We start from the raw sequence: 21113 nt of genomic DNA, 5'->3' as shown, positions 1-21113 counted from the left end.
AACAGCCACGCTACCACCCATGACTGATTGACATTCATTCATGAGGCCTTTCTCATATCCCACATTTGTGCCTCCTCAACTCCTCGAGCGTGTGATCCGGAAATCGTGTGCCATCTTGAAGGACATCTGAATTCTTAAAATGCACATCGAGGAGCTAGGAGGCTTGCTGGAGGCGATATAAGCGAGGATACATCAGTGTAACCTTCGCGGAAGTCGTGACAAGCAGCTGGACCAACCCATAGCTGTAGCAGGACTGCAGTGTTCCTGTTGTATTCATAAGTTGTATCAGTTAAGCCTATCAAAAAGAATCAAATGCACGATCTAACGTTCTGCCCTTCACCGTTTGTGCAGCGCCTGATAAAGTTCTAGTCGCATTCCTTAATGTCATTTCACTTTGATATCACTGATGTTGTTATTGTTGAATGTGATGTGTAGATGGGCAGCAGGATTGTAAAAACGAACATTAAATAGTGGCTGAATGAAGCGTCTCCCCCAGTTACACTGTGGTCATTTAGGCACGAGCCTAAACACATCCAAAGGTCTCAGACACAGTCCAGTTTCATACAGTAAAACTGTCTGAGTAAAGCAGCCATCCTCCTGATCAATCCTGAGCTCCATCAGAGTCTAAACGTGGATTATAGAAGCTGAAAGTTTAATTCTGTTTCCTCTGCAGAGTTTCCTGTGTTTGGTCTGTCAAATTTACTACTGCAGGTTTTCTTTTGTTTTGTGCCACGATATTTGCTGTAACGTTACTGAACCGATAGAAATGTTTAAATGACTGACAGCAGCCTCTAATCATCGAAGTAAATCGTTAAAGATAACACTCATAGTACATCAGTATAACACACAAGAAAGAAATCGCCTGCAGAGCTACAGGGACCGTTGCAGGTGTGGTAAAATGCCCATGCAGGTGTGGTCTCTAAAATCTGATAAAATAAGTAGTTGGTGGGGGGCGGGTGGATGATTTAGCCTATGCGTAAAGGACTATATGAGTTCCGTTAATGTCTGAGCTGAATTTGGGAAATGAGAATGGCCCCTAGTTAAATAAGTTCTGAAGGTAGAGATACACAAGTGTTGGCCCAGCCCAATCAGCCTCCTGCAGCTGGGAAGGAAGCTGGGAAGGGGAGGGGCTGTAACACCTGGTTACACTTATTAGTGCAGAACTTCCAAATCAAAGTGCTGGAATAAACTGGAGATGCATGTTTCCACTAAGAATAAGACGTATGACCACATTGCAACACGCTGAGTGGAAGCACGTGTGAGAGGATTTCAAATATATCTCCGGGTCTCTAACTGAGTCAGTGCTGTTAGCAGGGGGGCCGCCAGAAATTTTGGACCCCATGACAAAAAACTCAAATTGGACCCCCTCTGCGCAGCTCACCACTTCTCTAGGCCTTAACTGCCCCATCAAAAGCTTTACATAACTCTAATTAAAGGCTTGCAAGTGTCTGGCTTCTTGTAGTTCAAGATTAATACTACCACAATATGTACTGCTGGAGATTTGTACGTGCAAGTCTGCATACAGGATGCAGTTCACTATTTCCTTCTCAAATAAATTGCCCTTCATGATGGGAATAATAAAGTCTGTATCTATAGATGTCATTAGCCATAAGTCAATCTAAATGAACGCATCAAACTGGATTATTTTAATATAATCTGTAATTTACATGCAGGCTGAGGTAAGCTGCTGTCCAGCATCCAGTACAGACAGGAAGGTGTTTTTTTATGTTATTTATTTCATAATGATCATTATGTGAGAAAATCATTTGTGTTTGAATTTCTGTCATTAATAAATATTTCAAGCAAGAGAGACAGAGAAATCGCCACAGCCTCCCTGGATTGATGCTAACTGGCCTGTCATTACCACAGTGCTGCTCCCCTTCTTCACTGGGACAGGGAGGCTACAGTTATGGGAACACTGGGCTGCTGCTGCTGGCTCATCTGTTGTTAGTCTGATAAAAGGAGCAGGGACAATGATTTAAAATGAATATCTTGCTAATGTTTCCCTGCACTGATTAAATATATAAATATAATAGTCACTAGTCTGCAGCTAGTTAGCTTATTTCCCTGTGGACATTAAGCCAGCAGGTTAACACCACCACTGACTAAAGGCCGCCACCTTTCTTGATGAAAAACTGGGTTACAGATTGACATCCTTCCTTTGTCTTTCCTCTCTCTCTCTTTTCTCTCTTTCCTTTTTGAAGACCACATTTGGTTACTAGGCAACATTGTGATCACTGCATCTTCTCACTGCAACTGAACACCATCACTGATGAGCGCGCTGAGGACCAAACCATTTCATGCAGACACAGGGGGGTGGTCGGTCAATATGGAGGAGGTTTTTTTGGTCAATGTGGATATTTAACTTTACAGACAAAAACAAGTCAGAACAAAAAGATCATTCATTTTATTATTATATGAAATATATTTATATCAATGATGGTTTAATAATGTAATATAATTTCATATTAGTTATTATTTTATTTATTTTTCTTAGAATTGTCCTAAATTCCCCCCCCTATACGGCGCCCATGGCTGTTACGGGTTTAGGGTCTGTAAGAGAGCGAGAGAGAGACAGTGGAGGCAATAAAAACTGAATTTCACAGGGGTCTCATTTGTAGTTATTATATTTGCCAGTAATGGCCACTTGCTTTACTTCCACCAAATAAGTGAACAGTGATTAAATAAGGCCACTGAAATTAAATTAAATGAGTTACTAAAGTGGCAAAAAGTAGAATGGATGTGACCTTTCTGACTCTCTCCTGCCTTCTTGTGTCTCCAATCTGAACTGCAGCTCGAAGACATAAGCAGAGGGAAAGAGATGACTACTAAAAGATATGCAGGTGGACCAGTGGGTCCAAATCAGGCTGTTGACGGCGACTACAAAAACTCAGGTTACAACAGGGGACACGTTTACCCCCACTGCCACAACTGTGATGAGGACCAGGCTGAGTCAACCTTCACCCTCACCAATGCTGCCCCACAGACAGGACCAGACAACATACAGTGGTACAATGAGGTGGAGAAAAAAGTAATTGACATTATCGATAATCTCTGTAGATTAAACACAGCCCATGTAGTGACTGGGGTCATTCCAGGAACCAAGTATATAAACTTTAGAGTGAATATTCCGAGTTATTACTGGTCAGCTTTTTGTTGTAAAGACAAAAACAGCAATTCATTTATCTCACGGGGATACACGTTAGAGATGAATGAGAAAGGGACTGCAAAAGCTGAACAATGGTCATTAGATCGCCTGAATACTGCTCTTGGAAATGGGTACAAATTCCTATTTCAGGTGTTTGGGACACTTAAAGGCTGTTCTTAAAGCTCACACCCACAACACACAAACATGCCTCTCAAGGTAGATGTGGTGGTATGTGTAACCTTTCTAATAATGATGACTATTTGCAACGGTGTGTGATCATTAACACATACCTAACAGGGTGGAAGGGGAATCAGTATGTGGTATGTGGAACCAAACACAAACTACTTGATCGTACAGAACAGGTTGCGTTACCAACTCTCAGTACATTTACATTCATTTAGCAGACGCTTTTATCCAAAGCGACTTACAATTGCTATACATGTCAGAGGTCACACGCCTCTGGAGCAACTAGGGGTTCAGTGTCTTGCTCAGGGACACAATGGTGGATGTGTCACAGTGGGAATTGAACCCGGGTCTCTCACACCAAAGGTCTTATCCACTGCCAGCCCATACCTGTATGTGATAATAAACACACAACTGTATGTGATAAACACACCTGTATGTGTTCATTAACACACACACACACACACACACACGTTCATTAACACACACACACACACATTCATTGACACACACACACATACATTCATTGACACACACACACACACCTGTATGTGTTCATTAATACACACACACACCACATGTTCATTAACACACACATTCATTAACACACACACACACACATTCATTAACACACACACACACACATTCATTAACACACACAATTCATTACACACACACACACACATTCATTAACACACACAATTCATTAACACACACACAATTCATTAACACACACACACACAATTCATAACACACACACACACACACACAATTCATTAACACACACACACACACACAATTCATTAACACACACACACACACATTCATTAACACACACACACACAATTCATTAACACACACACACACAATTCATTAACACACACACACACACATTAACACACACACACATTAACACACACACACACACACACACACAACCGGTATGTGTTCATTAATACACACACACACACACACACGTTCATTAACACACACACACACACACGTCATTAACACACACACACACACGTTCATTAACACACACACACACACATTCATTAACACACACACACAACCTATATGTGTTCATTAATACACACACACACACACACACAACCGGTATGTGTTCATTAATACACACACACACACACACAACCGGTATGTGTTCATTAATACACACACAACCGGTATGTGTTCATTAATACACACACACAACCGGTATGTGTTCATTAATACACACACACACACGTTCATTAACACACACACACACACATTCATTAACACACACACACACATTCATTAACACACACACACACATTCATAACACACACACACACATTCATTAACACACACACACACACATTCATTAACACACACACACATTCATTAACACACACACACATTCATTAACACACACACACACACACACACACACACACACATTCATTAACACACACACACACACATTCATTAACACACACACACACACATTCATTAACACACACACACACACACATTCATTAACACACACACACACACACACACACACACATTCATTAACACACACACACACACACAACCGGAATGTGTTCATTAATACACACACACACACACACACCTGTATGTGTTCATTAATACACACACACACACACACACACACGTTCATTAACACACACCCACACACACCTGTACGTGTTCATTAACAAATTGCAATGTGACACTACAACTCCCATGAGTAGGCTACTATCTACACATAGTGTTTGCTCATTGGTCCGTTAGTGAAGCCCATTGTTTGGCGCGCTACTGACCAACGACACTGTAAACAGGAAGACGCTATGGAGATTAAAGTCGCAGACTGGCTGTCGGACTGAAGGCTGTTTTAGCCTACCATTAATTATCCACTTAACCAGCAGCAGCGAAGACAAAGCAATCTTTTTTTAATATCACGAGAATCCACGCAACATGCGCGCCCCACTGTCTCTCCTCTCTCGCAATGGTGCGCATCAAGTATGACATCCAGACTTTTGTAAAAGAATATAAAAGTTGAATCTGTCACAGGGCAGCCACAGACCCTCAGACCTGTAGACCGTCAGCCTCTTCTTTTAACCTGATGGTATGATCTCTGTCATCACACGCGTCTGGTCGCATGCACGCACACAACACAGCGATCAGTCAGAGCGTGAGTGTGCGTGGCCGAGCAGTATAGAGATGAAATGGATAGCAGAAGGAGAGAAAGAGAAAAGGCAGAAGGAAAGTGCCCATAAATGCTGTAAAATTACAGATATACTCATGATTAAGGGACGTGGTGTTACTAGTAGGTCTGCCCTTATCACACCAAATCGTCCTATCACAATACCTTTCCAGAGTTGATTATTAAAATATAGAACTATGTTTTAATAAAAGTTGTCATATAGGAGAGCAGAAGATGCGTCTGTATGCGAATAATATGGAAAAAAAGACCTGTTTACTCGTTTTGTATCTCCAGTTAGAGCTACCACAGCTTCATGATGATAAACATGAATCTAGTCAGAGCTCCGAGGAAATGCAGATGCAAAACAATCCAAAAGTACACAAAACTGATATAGGCTGATATAAAATTTTAATCCAGTTGCCTTAATTGAGGATGTTTTTCTTGGACAAAATAATTTCGATTTTGCTTTTTGTTTCTAATGCAGATCATTTTTCCATTTTTAAAAATAGTTTTTCTGATGAGTTTTTACCTTTTCAATGAATCTTTTACACCCATGCAACTGTCACGGTTTGTCGTGTGTGCAGGCAGGAACAGGTATAGGACCCAAACGCAGAACAAGCAGGCGGGACAGATACAGTCTCTTAGAATTTATTAAACTCAAAAGGAACTAAACTTACAGCAGAGTCCAAACCAAGGTTGCCTGCAGAGCAACAAAAACACAGTCCATAAAAAATGATCCAGGGGAAGACCAAACAAAAGGATAATCCAACAAACAAGGTTGCAGAGGCAGTCAAGCAAGACACACGGCAGTGGACGAACATACAACGAACCAGCCACAGCTGAACAGAAGTCACACACATTTAAGCATTGGCTAACAAGGAGGGCGGGAGCACAAACAGGTGATACTAATAAAGAGAGCAGACAGGCACCAAGAACTACAACCAGAAGTACACAGACCAAAAGTTAAGGGTGAAGGTTGACTCAGCCTGGTCCCCATCACAGTTGTGGCAGTGGGGGTAAACGTGTCCCCTGTTGTAACCTGAGTTTTTGTAGTCGCCGTCAACAGCCTGATTTGGACCCACTGGTCCACCTGCATATCTTTTAGTAGTCATCTCTTTCCCTCTCCTTATGTCTTCGAGCTGCAGTTCAGATTGGAGACACAAGAAGGCAGGAGAGAGTCAGAAAGGTCACATCCATTCTACTTTTTGCCACTTTAGTAACTCATTTAATTTAATTTCAGTGGCCTTATTTAATCACTGTTCACTTATTTGGTGAAAGTAAAGCAAGTGGCCATTACTGGCAAATATAATAACTACAAATGAGCCCCCTGTGAAATTCAGTTTTTATTGCCTCCACTGTCTCTCTCTCGCTCTCTCTCTCTCTCTCTTACAGACCCTAAACCCTAACAGCCATGGGCGCCGTATAGGGGGGGAAATTTAGGACAATTATAAGAAAAATAAATAAAAATAAATTATAAACTAATATGAAATTATATTATACATTATATAAACCATCATTGAGTATAAATATATTTCATATAATAATAAAATGAATGGTCTCTTTGTTTTTACTTGTTTTTGGCAGTAAAAGTTAAATATCCACATTGACCAAAAAGTAAACCTCCATATTGACCGACCACCCCCCTGTGTCTGCATGAAATGGTTTGGTCCTCAGCGCGCTCATCAGTGATGGTGTTCAGTTGCAGTGAGAAGATGCAGTGATCACAATGTTGCCTAGTAAACCAAAATGTGGTCTTCAAAAAAGGAAAGAGAGAAAAGAGAGAGAGAGGAAAGACAAAGGAAAGGATGTCAATCTGTAACCCAGTTTTTCATCAAGAAAGGTGGGCGGCCTTTAGTCAGTGGGTGGTGTTAACCTGCTGGCTTAATGTCCACAGGGAAATAAGCTAACTAGCTGCAGACTAGTGACTATTATATTTATATATTTAATCAGTGCAGGGAAACATTTAGCAAGATATTCATATTAAATCATTGTCCCTGCTCCTTTTATCAGACTAACAACAGATGAGCCAGCAGCAGCCCAGTGTTCCCATAACTTAACTTAACTTAACTTAACTTAGACTTTATTTGTCCCTGTAGGGCAATTGGTTCTGCAGCAAGACATAGACACAGGACAGATACATATGCAAGACCGAAATACATAAAGACTAAATGTTAAAAGCTCTGGTTGTACAACAGAGAATTTAGAAGATAGATAGATAAGTGCTACAGAATGAGGTGCTCCATTTCTGAAAATAAATAAATAAATAGGCCTCCAATTCAACAACCATATGTTAAAAAGAAACATCTAACGATGTTCATCATAAAACCATATATAGCATGACTGCAACAACATTTCCATAACAATCACCATCACTTCAACAACATCATCAACATCAGTGCTATACATGTTATAACAACCCCATCACTATTTAATTATTAACTCTATCTACTTCTCCGGACTGAGTTTAGAAAAGAGATGGCATTCAGAACGAATGAGTGCCTGTATCTATTGCTTTTTACTGGGGGTAATCTGAACTGAGACCTTCACTATACTGGTAAGAGTAGTTTTGGCCTTAACAGTGAGATTACCATACCAGCAAATTACAGAGAATGTTAATACAGACTCAATGTATGATTTATAAAAAACGGTCATGGGGGTCTTATCAGCATGAAACTTTGACAGTTTGCGAAGGCAAAACATCTTTGTTGGCCTTTTTTGCAGAGCATCTCAGTGTTGGAATTAAAATTCAATTTATTGTCAATCAAACTACCCAGATACTTATATGATTCTATGAATCCCACCATCTGCCCATTGATGGTAGTGTTCTGAGGAGTTGATGACTTATGCCTAAAATCAATCAGCATGTCCTTTGTCTTTTCTACATTTAATTGAAGGAATGCCCTATCACACCAGAGCACAAAATCATCAACAACAGGACCATGATCACTTTCCTCAGAAGAGAGGAGACTGACAATAGCAGAATCATCTGCAAATTTTAAAATATGTATATTTTCATGCTGGCTGCGGCAATCATCAGTACAGGGACGTGCACAGGAATTTTAAAGGGCAGTTGCTCTGACCTGAAAAAAGGCACTAAACACAGTATCCAAAATGTATTAACAATATAAATGTCACCAAAATACATATGAGAAAAAGAGTTCCTTATATTATTGTTTATTGTTTTTTTTAATCATTATTATTTTTTATTTTTTTTCCTTTTTTTTTTATTTGAAAATAAATAATCTAGATTGAATTGACAGATGGGGAAAACTCGCTTCTAATAAAATATTAAATAAAAAAACGCTTAGATTTCGGAAAAAAATACAATCCTTTTTTAACCTTTTGGCTTCCCGTACATTCAGTTGCGCTTCTAGCTCGTATTCACTTCTGTTGGTACGTATCACGTATGGTAACTGGGCAAAACTACGCATGATTTGTTGTAGTATGATTGCATAAAGGAAGGAAACAGGAATTCCGGTAGGGAACAGAATCGACTGACGTGCAGGCAGCGCTGCAGCAGTGCAGCCACTTAAACAGAGTTTGCTCTTCCCCTACTGACTTTCACTTTCGGTGCCCGAATGGAAGTGAATGAGGCTTTGCGATCGCGATTATTTTTTTATTTTATCTTTTTTTCTCGGAAGGGCGAGTCGGAAGGGCAACTTGAGTCAGGAAAGGCAAACGGGCAGTTGCCCGGGCAACCAGAGCAACCCCCCTGTGCACGTCCCTGCATCAGTATAAAGAATAATAAAGGAGTGGTGAGAGGACACACCCCTGGGGAGACCCCGTGGATGATGACATCTCCTCCGACAAGCAACCATTCACACTTACTCTCTGAGTTCTGTCAGTTAAGAAGTCAAGAATCCAACCCACTATATTGAGATCAAGGTCAAAGTTCTTTAGGAGCTTATCAACTAAGATGTGCGGTTGGATGGTATTTAAAGCAGATGAAAAATCAACAAATAAAATCCTTGCATGTGTTTTACTACCTTCGAGGTGTTTGAACAACAAATTCAACAGAGTAGCAGTGGCATCATCCACCCCACGCTTAGCCCTGTAAGCAAACTTTAGTGGGTCAAGAAGATTCTCAGTTTTTATTAGGACAACTTTTCATAACTAAGGAGGTCAGAGCAACCGGCCTAAAGTCATTTAATACTTTGGGATGATTACGTTTGGCCACTGGAATGACTGTAGACTGTTTCCAGATATTCGACACTCTCTGTTGTTCTGAAGACAACTGGAAGATATAATGAAAAACTGGGCCTAATTGCTCTGTACATGAGATGAGCAGGCGACTGCCTATGTTGTCATGCCCGGGGCTTTTTCTTTGCTCTCCTTATTCACTTCTTATTTCCTTTTTCAGTTTGTTCAATTCTATGAAATTGCCTTCTTTGAACGCCCACCTCTTTCTGTTAATAACAGCTTAAGTGGTTTTCTTACCCATGGCTTATTATTTGAATACAGCTGTACAATCTTGTCAGGAATTACGTTGTCAACACAGTAGGAAGCATAACAGCTGACAACATCTGTAAGATCATTGATGTTGGTACAGGACTCCTTAAACATGTCCCAGTCGGTGCAATAGAAATAGCCCTGTAGGCTCAGGATGGCAACCTCTGTCCAGTTCTTAACACATTTGGTGCGAGTTTTTCTGCTCCTTAAGGCCAACGGGATGAGCTGGACGCAGTTGTGGTCAGCCCCGCTCAGTGAGGGAAGAGGAAGAGCTTTGTATGCACCTTTGACAGAACCGTAACACAGGTCCAGTGTCTTGTTTTGACTACTCGGGCACATAATATATTGATAAAAGTCCCTCACACACTTTTTCAGCAAACAATGGTTAAAATCACCAAGGAAGAAAACAGGTACTTCAGGTGATATTGCTTGCAGTTTTTGTGTTACATGCAATACTCCGAGGCTTTATCCACATTTGCTCTTGGATGAATGTACACAACTGTAACAAATATTTGGGGGAAATCCCGGGGCAAGTATGGGGGGAGCAAAGCCACTGACAATAGTTTTACATCTTTAGTGCACAGACTTTCTCTGACAAGAACATTTTTGCAATATCTTTGGTTCACGTATAGGCAAACTCCCCCACCTCGCGACATTCCAGTAACACTCGCATCTCGGTCCAGGCGCACGGGTACACCAAACCCATCAATGGCCAGTTCCGAGTCCAGATCACAGCTCGAAAGCCATGTCTCTGTGATCGCCAGTAAACACGCATCTCTAAATTCATGCTGGAAACGTACGTGGGCTTGCAACTCATTAATTTTATTTCCAAGTAACTGGACATTTGATTGTATAATAGAAGGCAGGGGAATCCGGGGGAAAGATTGTTTTCTCAATCTTTGGATTACGCCACCCGCTACCTCGCTTCCTGGTCTTGCGGGGTAGTTCGCCGGTAAATTCTCCTCTTCCTTTTCCTCTTGATTGATTAGTGAAACAGTTGAGATTAGGGAAGATTAAATCCGAGGGAGGGTTGTTGACCTGAAAGTTGCTCCATTTTAAGAGAAAGTCCCTGCTGTATCGGATGTGCGTTGGGTTGGGCAACTCATTCAGAGTTTCCACAAGGTGGAACGCCGTCCACAGTAAAAACAAAGTGGTCCACTCCAAGCTATTTGTTTTCCAACAAAGCAGCGTGAGGAAAAAGTCAGTAGATTTCTTCTCACCCTCTCAGGCCGTAACATTCAGTGTATAAAATAAACAAAACAATGAACAACATAAGACCAGACGTGCCTTGCTGCTGGTCGCTGCATGAGCATTCAGTGGACTCCCTGTCCCAGTGAAGAAGGGGAGCAGCACTGTGTTAATAACAAAAAAGAAAACAAAATATTTATTAATGACAGAAATTCAAACACAAATGATTTTCTCACATAATGATCATTATGAAATAAATAACATAAAAAAACACCTTCCTGTCTGTACTGGATGCTGGACAGCAGCTTACCTCAGCCTGCATGTAAGTTACAGATTATATTAAAATAATCCAGTTTGATGCGTTCATTTAGATTGACTTATGGCCGTTAATGACATCTATAGATACAGACTTTATTATTCCCATCATGAAGGGCAATTTATTTGAGAAGCAAATAGTGAACTGCATCCTGTATGCAGACTTGCACGTACAAATCTCCAGCAGTACATATTGTGGTAGTATTAATCTTGAACTACAAGAAGCCAGACACTTGCAAGCCTTTAATTAGAGTTATGTAAAGCTTTTGATGAGGCAGTTAAGGCCTAGATAAGTAGTGAGAACAGCTGTGCAGAGGGGGTCCAATTTGAGTTTTTTGTCATGGGGTCCAAAATTCCTGGCGGCCCCCCTGCTTTTATGTAACGATGAGACCTGACCTTTGTCTCTCTGTTAGATTCCATTGGCTTCTCTCAGAGTGTTCATGAACCGACTCACTGTTTTAACCACACCCTCGACCTTGTTTTGGTGTATGGTATTGAAATTGAACATTTAGTGGTGTTCCTACAGAATCCCTCTTTATCCGACCACTGTTTGATAACTTTTGAGTTTGTATTGCTGAACTACTCGCCATTGGGCCAAAAATTTCTATACAAGATGTCTGTCTGATAGTGCTATAGCTAAATTTAAGGATGCGATTCCATCAGCTCTAAATACATTATCAAGTCACAAAGTAACGGAGGACTCCTATGCTAATTTCAGTCCCTCCCAAACTGATCATCTGCGAATGACACTCGACTCTGTAGGCCCTCTAAGAAAGAACATACTAAAACAAAGACGGTTAGTTCCATGGTATAATACTGAACTCGCACTTAAAGATGTTTTACCCTTAGTCAGCACCTCTATACTAGATATGATCAATCTATCTTTATCAACAGGCTATGTACCACAGTACTTTAAAGTAGCTGTAATTAAACCTCTTCTGAAAAAGCCCAAACTTGATCCGGATGTTTTAGCCAACTATAGACCTATATCTAACCCTCCATTTCTCTCTAGGGGTTCTGGAGAAAGCAGTTGCTAAACAGCTGTGTGACTTTCTACAGAGCAATAGTTTATTTGAGGATTTTCAGTCAGGATTTAGAGCTCATCATAGCACAGAGAAAATTACTAACGACCTCCTTATTGCATCAGACAAAGGACTTGTCTCTGTACTGGTTTTATTAGATCTTAGTGCTGCATTTGATACCATTGACCATCAGATCCTATTGCAGAGACTGGAACATTTCATTGGCATTAAAGGAACCGCTCTAAGCTAGTTTTGTTAAGAGTGTGGTTTGTGTTCATGTTTAAGTCTGTTTTTGGTTCTGTCTGTCAAGGTTATGGCTGTTCCCCCAGTTATCCCTCTGCATGCCTGTCTCTCTGCCTCATTAGTCCTCATTAGTCCTGATCCCGGTCACCTGTGTTTCTCCCACCCTGCTCGTTAGTCCTTGTGTGTATGTTTGCTGTCAGTCCTGTCTCATGCAGTGTGTTGCTTGTTGTGCACTGTCTTGTGTGTTGCCCTCTGCCTGCTCGTTTCGTGTGGATTTGGATTTTGGATTTCGTTTGGATTACTTGTTTTGTTTGGATAGTTGGTTATTTTGTATTATTGAATTCTTCCACTAGTAAGTGTGGACGCCTTAAGTTTCTATAATAATAATCTGAACTGTACCTGCTCTGTGTGAGTCCTGTATTGGGTCCACCAACCTTTCAACCTACACATACCTGTGACAGAATGACTGGACACAATAATGGACCAAGCAGATACCATGTCTGACAAACTTTATGAACTGTGCATGGACTTGTCTGAGCTGCGTACCATGTGGAGGAATGCCAGCCATGGCCAACATAAGGAGGCTGTTGGTGCTTTGGCTAGGAAAAGGGTTTCTGAGAAGCCAGAGCTCAGAGACGTAGTCCCAGACTGGTTGTTCAGCTTCCTCCACACAGCAGCTCCAATTCAGGCCAGTTGTTCATCAGCATCTCAGCCTGTTAGCCATATGCAGCTAACTGGTCTTGTTTTTGTTGGACCTAGCATTAGAGCCAGAGAGCACACGGACTACTTGTCCCCAACCAGCTAGCTGTCAGCCAGCTAGCCTCCTGCATGATTCCCGACCGGCTAGCACTGTTAGCCACCTGCCTGGTCCGCGGCCGGCTAGCGCTGCTAGCCCTCTGCGTGTACTACCTGACCCCCACCCTGCTAGCACTGGTAGCCCTCTCCAGTCAGTGGTCCGACCGACTCCTACCCCCCAGTTCCTGTCAGTGGTTCGACTGACGCCTGTTACTGGTTCCTCATCAGTGGTCAAACTGATACCGCCACCAAGGTCTCAGTCGGAGGTCCAGCCAACTCCTTCTCCATGTCTCCATCTGGTGAATTTTTCCATGTGGATTATGTTTTTGTTTGGAGTTACTTTTGTTTGGACATTTGCCACTGTGCTCCCAGTGTAAGCCTGCTTTATTTGTTTGTTTAGTTGCATCCTCCTCGCTGTAGTCTGCGTTTGGGTCCACACCTCTCCTCTCTGCCACTGCACTCAGTTTATGTCCTATATATCAGATCGATCTCCGTTGTTAACAATGAATCATCCATGCACGCCATAGTTTGTCATGGAGTCCCACAAGGATCTGTGCTGGGACCAATCCTGTTCGCTTTGCTTCCTTTAGGCAATATTATCAGGAAACATTCCATAAACGTTCACTGTTATGCAGATGATACTCAGTTATATCTATCGATCAAGCCAGATGAAACTCAGTTAGCTAAACTTCAAATGTGCCTTCAGGATGTTAAAACCTGGATGACCTGTAATTTTCTCATGTTAAACTCAGATGAAACTGAAGTTATTGCTCTGGGGCCTAAGCACCTCCATGACGCATTATCTGAAGATATAGTTTTCCTTGATGGCATCGCCCTGGCCTCCAGCACCACTGTGAGGAATCTTGGAGTTATCTTTGATCAGGACATGTCGTTTAAGTCTCACATTAAGAAAATTTCAAGGACCGCCTTTTTTCACCTACGTAATATTGCGAAAATCAGGAACATCATGTCGAAAAATGATGCAGAAAACTAGTCCATGCATTTGTTACTTCTAGGCTGGATTACTGCAGTTCCTCATTATCAGGCTGCATTAAGACTCTTCAGCTGATCCAGAATGCTGCAGCACGTGTCTGACAGGAACCAGGAAAAGAGATCATATTTCTCCTGTTTTAGCTTCTCTGCATTGGCTTCTAGTAAAATCCAGAATAGAATTTAAAATCATTCTTCTTACCTACAAAGCTCTTAATAGTCAGGCACCATCTTATCTTAAAGAGCTCATAGTACCTTACTAAATTTATTAATTTAGCTGATGCTTTTATCCAAAGTGACTTTGCGACAATTGCTATATATGTCAGAGGTCGCACACCTCTGGAGCAACTAGGAGTTAAGTGTCTTGCTCAGGGTCACATTGGTGTGTCACAGTGGATTCAAACCCAGTTCTCTCACACCAAATACATGTGTCTTATACACTGTTCCACCACCAAAGCTACTACCCCACCAGAGCACTGCACTCCCAGAATGCACCTGTGGTTCCTAGAGTCTCCAAAAGTAGACTAGGAGCCAGAGCGTTCAGCTATCAAGCTCCTCTCCTGTGGAACCAGGTTCCAGTTTGGGTTCAGGAGGCAGACACCATCTCCACATTTAAGAGTAGGCTTAAGACTTTCCTCTTTGATAAAGCTTATAGTTAGGGCTGGCTCAGGTGAGTCCTGAACCATCCCTTAGTTATGCTGCTATAGGCCTAGACTGCCGGGGGATTTCCCATGATGCACTGAGCTCCTCTCTCCTCTACTTTCTCTCCCTCTGTATGCAACCTTATCCCATTATTGCATGTTACTAACACAACTTCTCCCCTTTCTGGTAGTCTTGTGCTTTCTCGTCCCTCTCCTCTCTCCTCCTATCACTTCCTGCAGGTGTCTCTGGCTCTGGAGCAGTGGAGTCTGGATCTGTGGTACTCCCAAGAGTACCAAGAGAGACCACTACTACATTCGCTCAGATCTCAAAGATTTTAGATCAACCCAATCTTGTCCAAATTAACTAGAAGCTTATGGGGGGATATCGTGCCCGGGTGCTACAGCAGATCTTCCCTATTATAGCTTCCCCACAATGCCTCAAATACAGCACTGAGAAAGGACAAGCCATAAACTTCTTGTTGTCGAAGTTCACAGTGCAAAGAATTTTAAACTCCTGACAGTTTCTACAGGAAATCCAGTGATGATCAACAGTTTAAGTTTATCAGGAGAGTCTTGTGAGTCACTGGATAAGATAAATTTGTTGGTTTCACCTACATTTATTAAACACACTCTCCTCACACCACTGCTGCAGAGAAACTATATGAATAAAATCTGGGCCATGTTTTGCAGGGTCCCTGTCACACAGAAGGCCAACCAGGGCCATGTCATCAACACACTGTAGGAAGTTAAGTGGGAGTCTTGGATTTTAAACTCTGGTTTACAAAGAAAACAACAAAGGTGATAAAATGCCAGCTTGTGAGGCACCTGTTTTTAGAGTCCTCATCTCTGACACCTTTTACACACATTCTAGGATTGCATCAAAAAGCTGAAATTATTGCCTTTATTAGTGACTGCTTGGCTTCTGATTCTCACTGACTGAGCTTTGACATTAGTTTGCCTTCCGTTATCCAAAGAAATAACGACATGATTATACAGCATTTTAAGGATTTTTTTAAGGACATTTTAGTTTGATTGTTGTCAGTCACCTGGTTTCAACAAGTAAAAAAAAGCTGAATAGAATTTGAGGAAGACTTGGAGAAATATGGAGTCATCAGCAAAACCTGAGGAGCCAAGAAGGATTTTACACCTAAAAACATTTATGTTTTCCAATGGGGAGCAGGTTTTAACTGAGGCTTCACTGTAAAGGAGTTGCAGCTTGATGACCCCTCCCTCTGCTTCCTGCTCTCCCACACAGCGAGCTCCACTCTGTCTATGTATTTACTTGTTCCCTCCCATTCAGATCTTCAGTTTGAAGATGAGTGTAACTAACATGTGGTGAAGTGCAGGAGCTGGTAGGCCCCATTCACTGCAGAAACACATGCTGTTCAGATCAAATCAGAGCTCAAACCAGTTTCACTTCCTGAGAAAGTAAAACTCAGACAGTCGTTGCCACGAGAGGTGAAATGGCGCAGAAAGGAGTTCAGCTGAATCGGGAAACCTTCTCTTGTTCCATCTGTCTGGATCTACTGAAGGATCCGGTGACTACTTCCTGTGGACACAGCTACTGCATGAACTGTATTAAAACCCACTGGGATGAAGAGGATGGAATGAAAATCCACAGCTGCCCTCAGTGTAGGCAGACCTTCAGACCGAGGCCTGTCCTGCTGAAAAACACCATGTTAGCAGTTTTAGTGGAGGAACTGAAGAAGACTGGACTCCAAGCTGCTCCTGCTGATCACTGCTATGCTGGACCTGAAGATGTGGCCTGTGATGTCTGCACTGGGAGAAAACTGAAAGCCCTCAAGTTCTGTCTGGTCTGTCTGGCCTCTTACTGTGAGAAACACCTTCAACCGCATTATAAATCCTCTGCCTTTAAAAAACACAAGCTGGTGGAGCCCTCCAAGAAGCTCCTGGAGGTGAGTCAAAAAAACATCCAGCAGAGAATCCAGGACAGAGAGAAAGAGGTGAAGGTGCTTCAGCAGGAGGTGGAGGTTATCAATGGTTCTGCTGATAAAGCAGTGGAGGACAGTGAGAAGATCTTCACCGAGCTGATCCGTCTGATGGAGAAAAGAAGGTCCGATGTGAAGCGGCAGCTCAGATCCCAGCAGGACACTGAAGTGAGTCGAGTCAAAGAGCTTCAGGAGAAGCTGGAGCAGGAGATCACTGAGCTGAAGAGGAAAGACGCTGAGCTGAAGCAGCTCTCACTCACAGAGGATCACAACCAGTTTCTACACAACTACCCCTCACTGTCAGCACTCAGTGAATCTACAGACTCATCCAGCATCAAGGTCCGTCCTCTGCGCTACTTTGAGGATGTGACAGCAGCTGTGTCAGAAGTCAGAGACAAACTACAGGACGTTCTGAGAGAGACATGGACAAACATCTCACTGTCAGAACCAGAACCCAAGACCAGAGCTGGATTCTTAGAATATTCATGTGAAATCACACTGGATCCAAATACAGCACACGCACGTCTGTTATTATCTGAGGGGAACAGAAAAGCAACATTTATGAGTCAGCAACAGTCTTATTCTAGTCACCCAGACAGATTCACTGGATGGTGGCAGATCCTGAGTAGAGAGAGTCTGACTGGACGTTGTTACTGGGAGGTGGAATGGAGAGGGGCAGGAGTTTATGTGGCAGTTGCATACAAGAATATCAGCAGAGCAGGGTGGTCGAATGAATGTATATTTGGATACAATGACAAATCTTGGGCGTTCAGATGTGGCAACGACAGTTATAAATTTTGGTACAACAATGTCCAAACTCCCGTCTCAGGTCCTCAGTCCTCCAGAGTAGGAGTGTACCTGGATCACAGTGCAGGTATTCTGTCCTTCTACAGCATCTCTGAAACCATGACTCTCCTCCACAGAGTCCAGACCACATTCACTCAGCCTCTCTATGCTGGACTTTGGTTTTATTCTGGAGGCACCGCTGAGTTCTGTAAAGTCAAATAGTCAGAAGTCAGTTAAAAGTTCAGTGCGCAATATTTAGAGGGATCTATTGACAGAAACTAATTACAATTTACATTACTATGTTTCAGTTATGTATAAATGTATCAGCTCCCTGAAGTTGTACTGCATGGTCCTGACTCAAACTTGTAACCTCAGGTAAGGGAGGCAGATGCGCATACAAGGAGGCCAAAACCCATGGGCCCTTGTCCCAGTCACTCGCACATCTCGGCGTTGGGGACTGAGATTAACTCTCTACATAAAGACCTTACATAATGAACCGTTGTGGGTTTTTTTTACCTTAGAGATATTTCTCTCTAGTGTCTCTAGTGCTTAAACTTGTTTTGTCTTCATGTTTGTTGCTGAGAGCTGATTGTTGTGGCATTTCTTCACTGCACAGAGATCAGCTGTCAATCAAACATTGTGGGCGGTACTTTGACGTCTTCTCATTAGGTACTGTGTAAATGTTTGAGTTTCTTTAGGTGGCGCTCCTTCCTGTGTCTGTTTAGCCATGGAGGCTATCACTGCTCAGGATGACTTTTGTTTACCTGAACTGACATTTCTCTGCATGAAAATGGAAAAAATATCTGTGCTCTAAGTGTTTGTTCAATATTTGTATTGATGTATTTTTATGTTGTTGTTTCTCTTCCACTGCATGGGTCTGAAAAGAGAAAGCAGCAGACCTTCCTTTATCAGAGAGATTTTATTCTCCCTGGGTAAACAAATCTATAATTACATTTACATGCATTTGTTTGGCAGAGCAAATGTTGTTCTTGTTGTCCAAAGAGATGTACCAATGAGGGACTACGAGGTATTATAAACTGTAATTATTATGATGACAATCAATAAGGAGATGCTTCATTCTTTTTATTGACATTGAGATTCTGCTCAAACCCACTGATTGTGTGGATGAAGTGAATCTGTACCTGAAATCATTGAACAAGAGTAATTTAACAGACGTTACTGATGGGATGTGTGAACAAACTGAAGGTTTACATGATGAATAAACAAACATGAACAAAGTCTTTCCTTCCTGTCTTCATTCCAGGGTATCATACAAAGCTGATGGAGAAAATGTGAAAGTAATATGAGAGTAACTGAGGCAGTTTTCCTCCTGAAACACCAAAGTACCAAAGTACAGAGTTCATGTTTAGAGCAGAAGAGTATTTGTCAGTCAGTCTCTGTCCTTTCAGCTTTCTTCACTAAAACAGCTTTGTCACAGAGAAATGAGCACTGGCTCCACCTGCTGTTTCTTATTTTCAATACAGAGGAAAATCTACATTGAAGACTTTCTGCACGCTTTTTAATTTTTAGCTTCACTATAATGTGCCTCTGCTGTGTGAAACCTTCTTTATAACATACAGAACTGATGTGGCAAGATACTGCAGTACTACTTCTTGTGAGACTCTATCAGTACGCTGCACCAAGTATCAATGTTTTCATTGCACACATGCTCTAAATGAACTCCCTGCATCAAGCCTGTCACCATTTCAGCGTCGTTCCTGTGTGAAACAATATTTTATTGAGCTGCGTTCTTTTAGTTGAAATGACAAATAGAGTTGAAGTTGAGCTTGAATGGAAGGTAACTGACAGTGAAAAAAAAACAGAGCAAGTTATCCAGAAAGCAGGAACATTCAAACTATAGACATGTTGTTTTTTTTTAAAGTACTTTATTTTAAGTATTTTCTTTCCATGCTACTTTCTATTTCTACATCTCAGAGGGAAGTATTGTACTTGTTACTTCACTACATTTATTCGACAGATTTGACAGTTGCTTTACAAATTAGGGTTTTTGCAAACAAAACATAAGCAAATGTAAAAACAACCTACAACTGAAGCGATTAATTAATTAGTTGATGAACACAAAACTGATTAGCAACTGTTTTGATAATCATTTAGATAATTTTTTCAGCAAAAACATTTCATGGTTGCAGCTTTACACGTAAAGATTTGCTGCTTTTTCTTTTAATCATTTTAAATATTGTGAAGGAGTCACTTTGGGCTCAAAATTTTTACAAACCTTCCTGCAAAAATGACTGCACAAGCACAGTAGTAGTAGAATGCTCAGTGAGGTTAAGAAGGATCGTAGCGTGTCAGCTGAAGACTCACAGAAATCTCTGGAACATGTTAACATCTCTGTTGACAACTATACTTAACAAGAATGGAGTTCACCGGACAACACCACAGAGGAAACCACTGCTGTTTCACAGCACTACTGGCAAACTGTTCTTTGGACAGATGAAATCAATGTTGAGTTGTTTGGAAGGAACACAGAACCTTATGTAAGGTATGTAATGATTAAATGTTTTAATTTATATTGTCTGCTATTTAGCAGTAGGGAGTTACAAAACTCAATTTCACTCTACAATTTGTTGTATTATGACAATAAACCTACCTACCTACCTAACTATGTGTGGAGGAAAAAAGGCACAGCATACCAACTTCAAAACCTCATCCCAACTGTGAAGTATGGTGGAGGGGGCATCATGGTTTGGGGCTGCTTCCCTGCCTCAGGGCCTGGAAGGGTTGCTTTCATTAACTGAAAAATTTATTCCAACGTTTATCAAGAAAATTTGCAGGAGAGTGTAAGACCAGCTGTCCGCCAACTACAGCTCAACAGAAGATGGGAGATGCAACAGGACAATGACCCAAAGCACAGAAGTAAATCGACAACAGAACGGCTTCAGCAGAAGAGTCCTGACCTCAACCCGACTGAGATGCTGTGGCATGACCTCAAGAGAGCGATTCACACCAGACAGCCCAAGAATATTGCTGAACTGAAACAGTTTTTTAAAGAGGAATGGTCCCCAATTCCTCCTGAACGTTGTTCAGGTCTCATCTGTAACTACATGAACAGCCAGATGAAAGCCCTGAGGGAGAAACAAGAAGAGTCTGATGGAATCACCATTTTCTGAATCTCCCAGAAAGCACCAGTGAGGATTTGATCAAGGAGGTGCTGGAGATCATTGCTGAAATCATCCCAGAGGAAAGGAACAAGCT

General features: G+C 41.7%; 2 protein-coding genes across 2 annotated transcripts in view; both read left to right on the top strand.

Annotated features, from left to right (window-relative positions):
- The window catches only part of LOC119919367 (endonuclease domain-containing 1 protein-like), a 4420-nt gene extending 661 nt beyond the window's left edge, over window positions 1–3759 (top strand). The window contains exon 2 of the mRNA XM_038739771.1: window positions 2795–3759. Within this exon, the coding sequence (XP_038595699.1) occupies window positions 2795–3328 (534 nt within the window). The 3' untranslated portion in view covers window positions 3329–3759. The remainder of the gene's footprint in view (window positions 1–2794) is intronic.
- A 12853-nt stretch (window positions 3760–16612) lies between these two features.
- On the top strand, window positions 16613–19136 carry LOC119919369 (E3 ubiquitin/ISG15 ligase TRIM25-like). The gene has a single exon (XM_038739772.1). The coding sequence runs from the start codon at window positions 16626–16628 to the stop codon at window positions 18117–18119; it is 1494 nt and encodes a 497-aa protein (XP_038595700.1). The 5' UTR covers window positions 16613–16625; the 3' UTR covers window positions 18120–19136.
- The last annotated feature ends 1977 nt before the right edge of the window (window positions 19137–21113 follow it).

This window comes from Micropterus salmoides, unplaced genomic scaffold, assembly GCF_014851395.1.
Source record: "Micropterus salmoides isolate LMB-PRFRI ecotype aquatic unplaced genomic scaffold, ASM1485139v1 Ms_hic_scaffold_27, whole genome shotgun sequence".
Classification (NCBI taxonomy): domain Eukaryota; kingdom Metazoa; phylum Chordata; class Actinopteri; order Centrarchiformes; family Centrarchidae; genus Micropterus; species Micropterus salmoides.
This window is presented reverse-complemented; position numbering and strand designations above follow the sequence as displayed.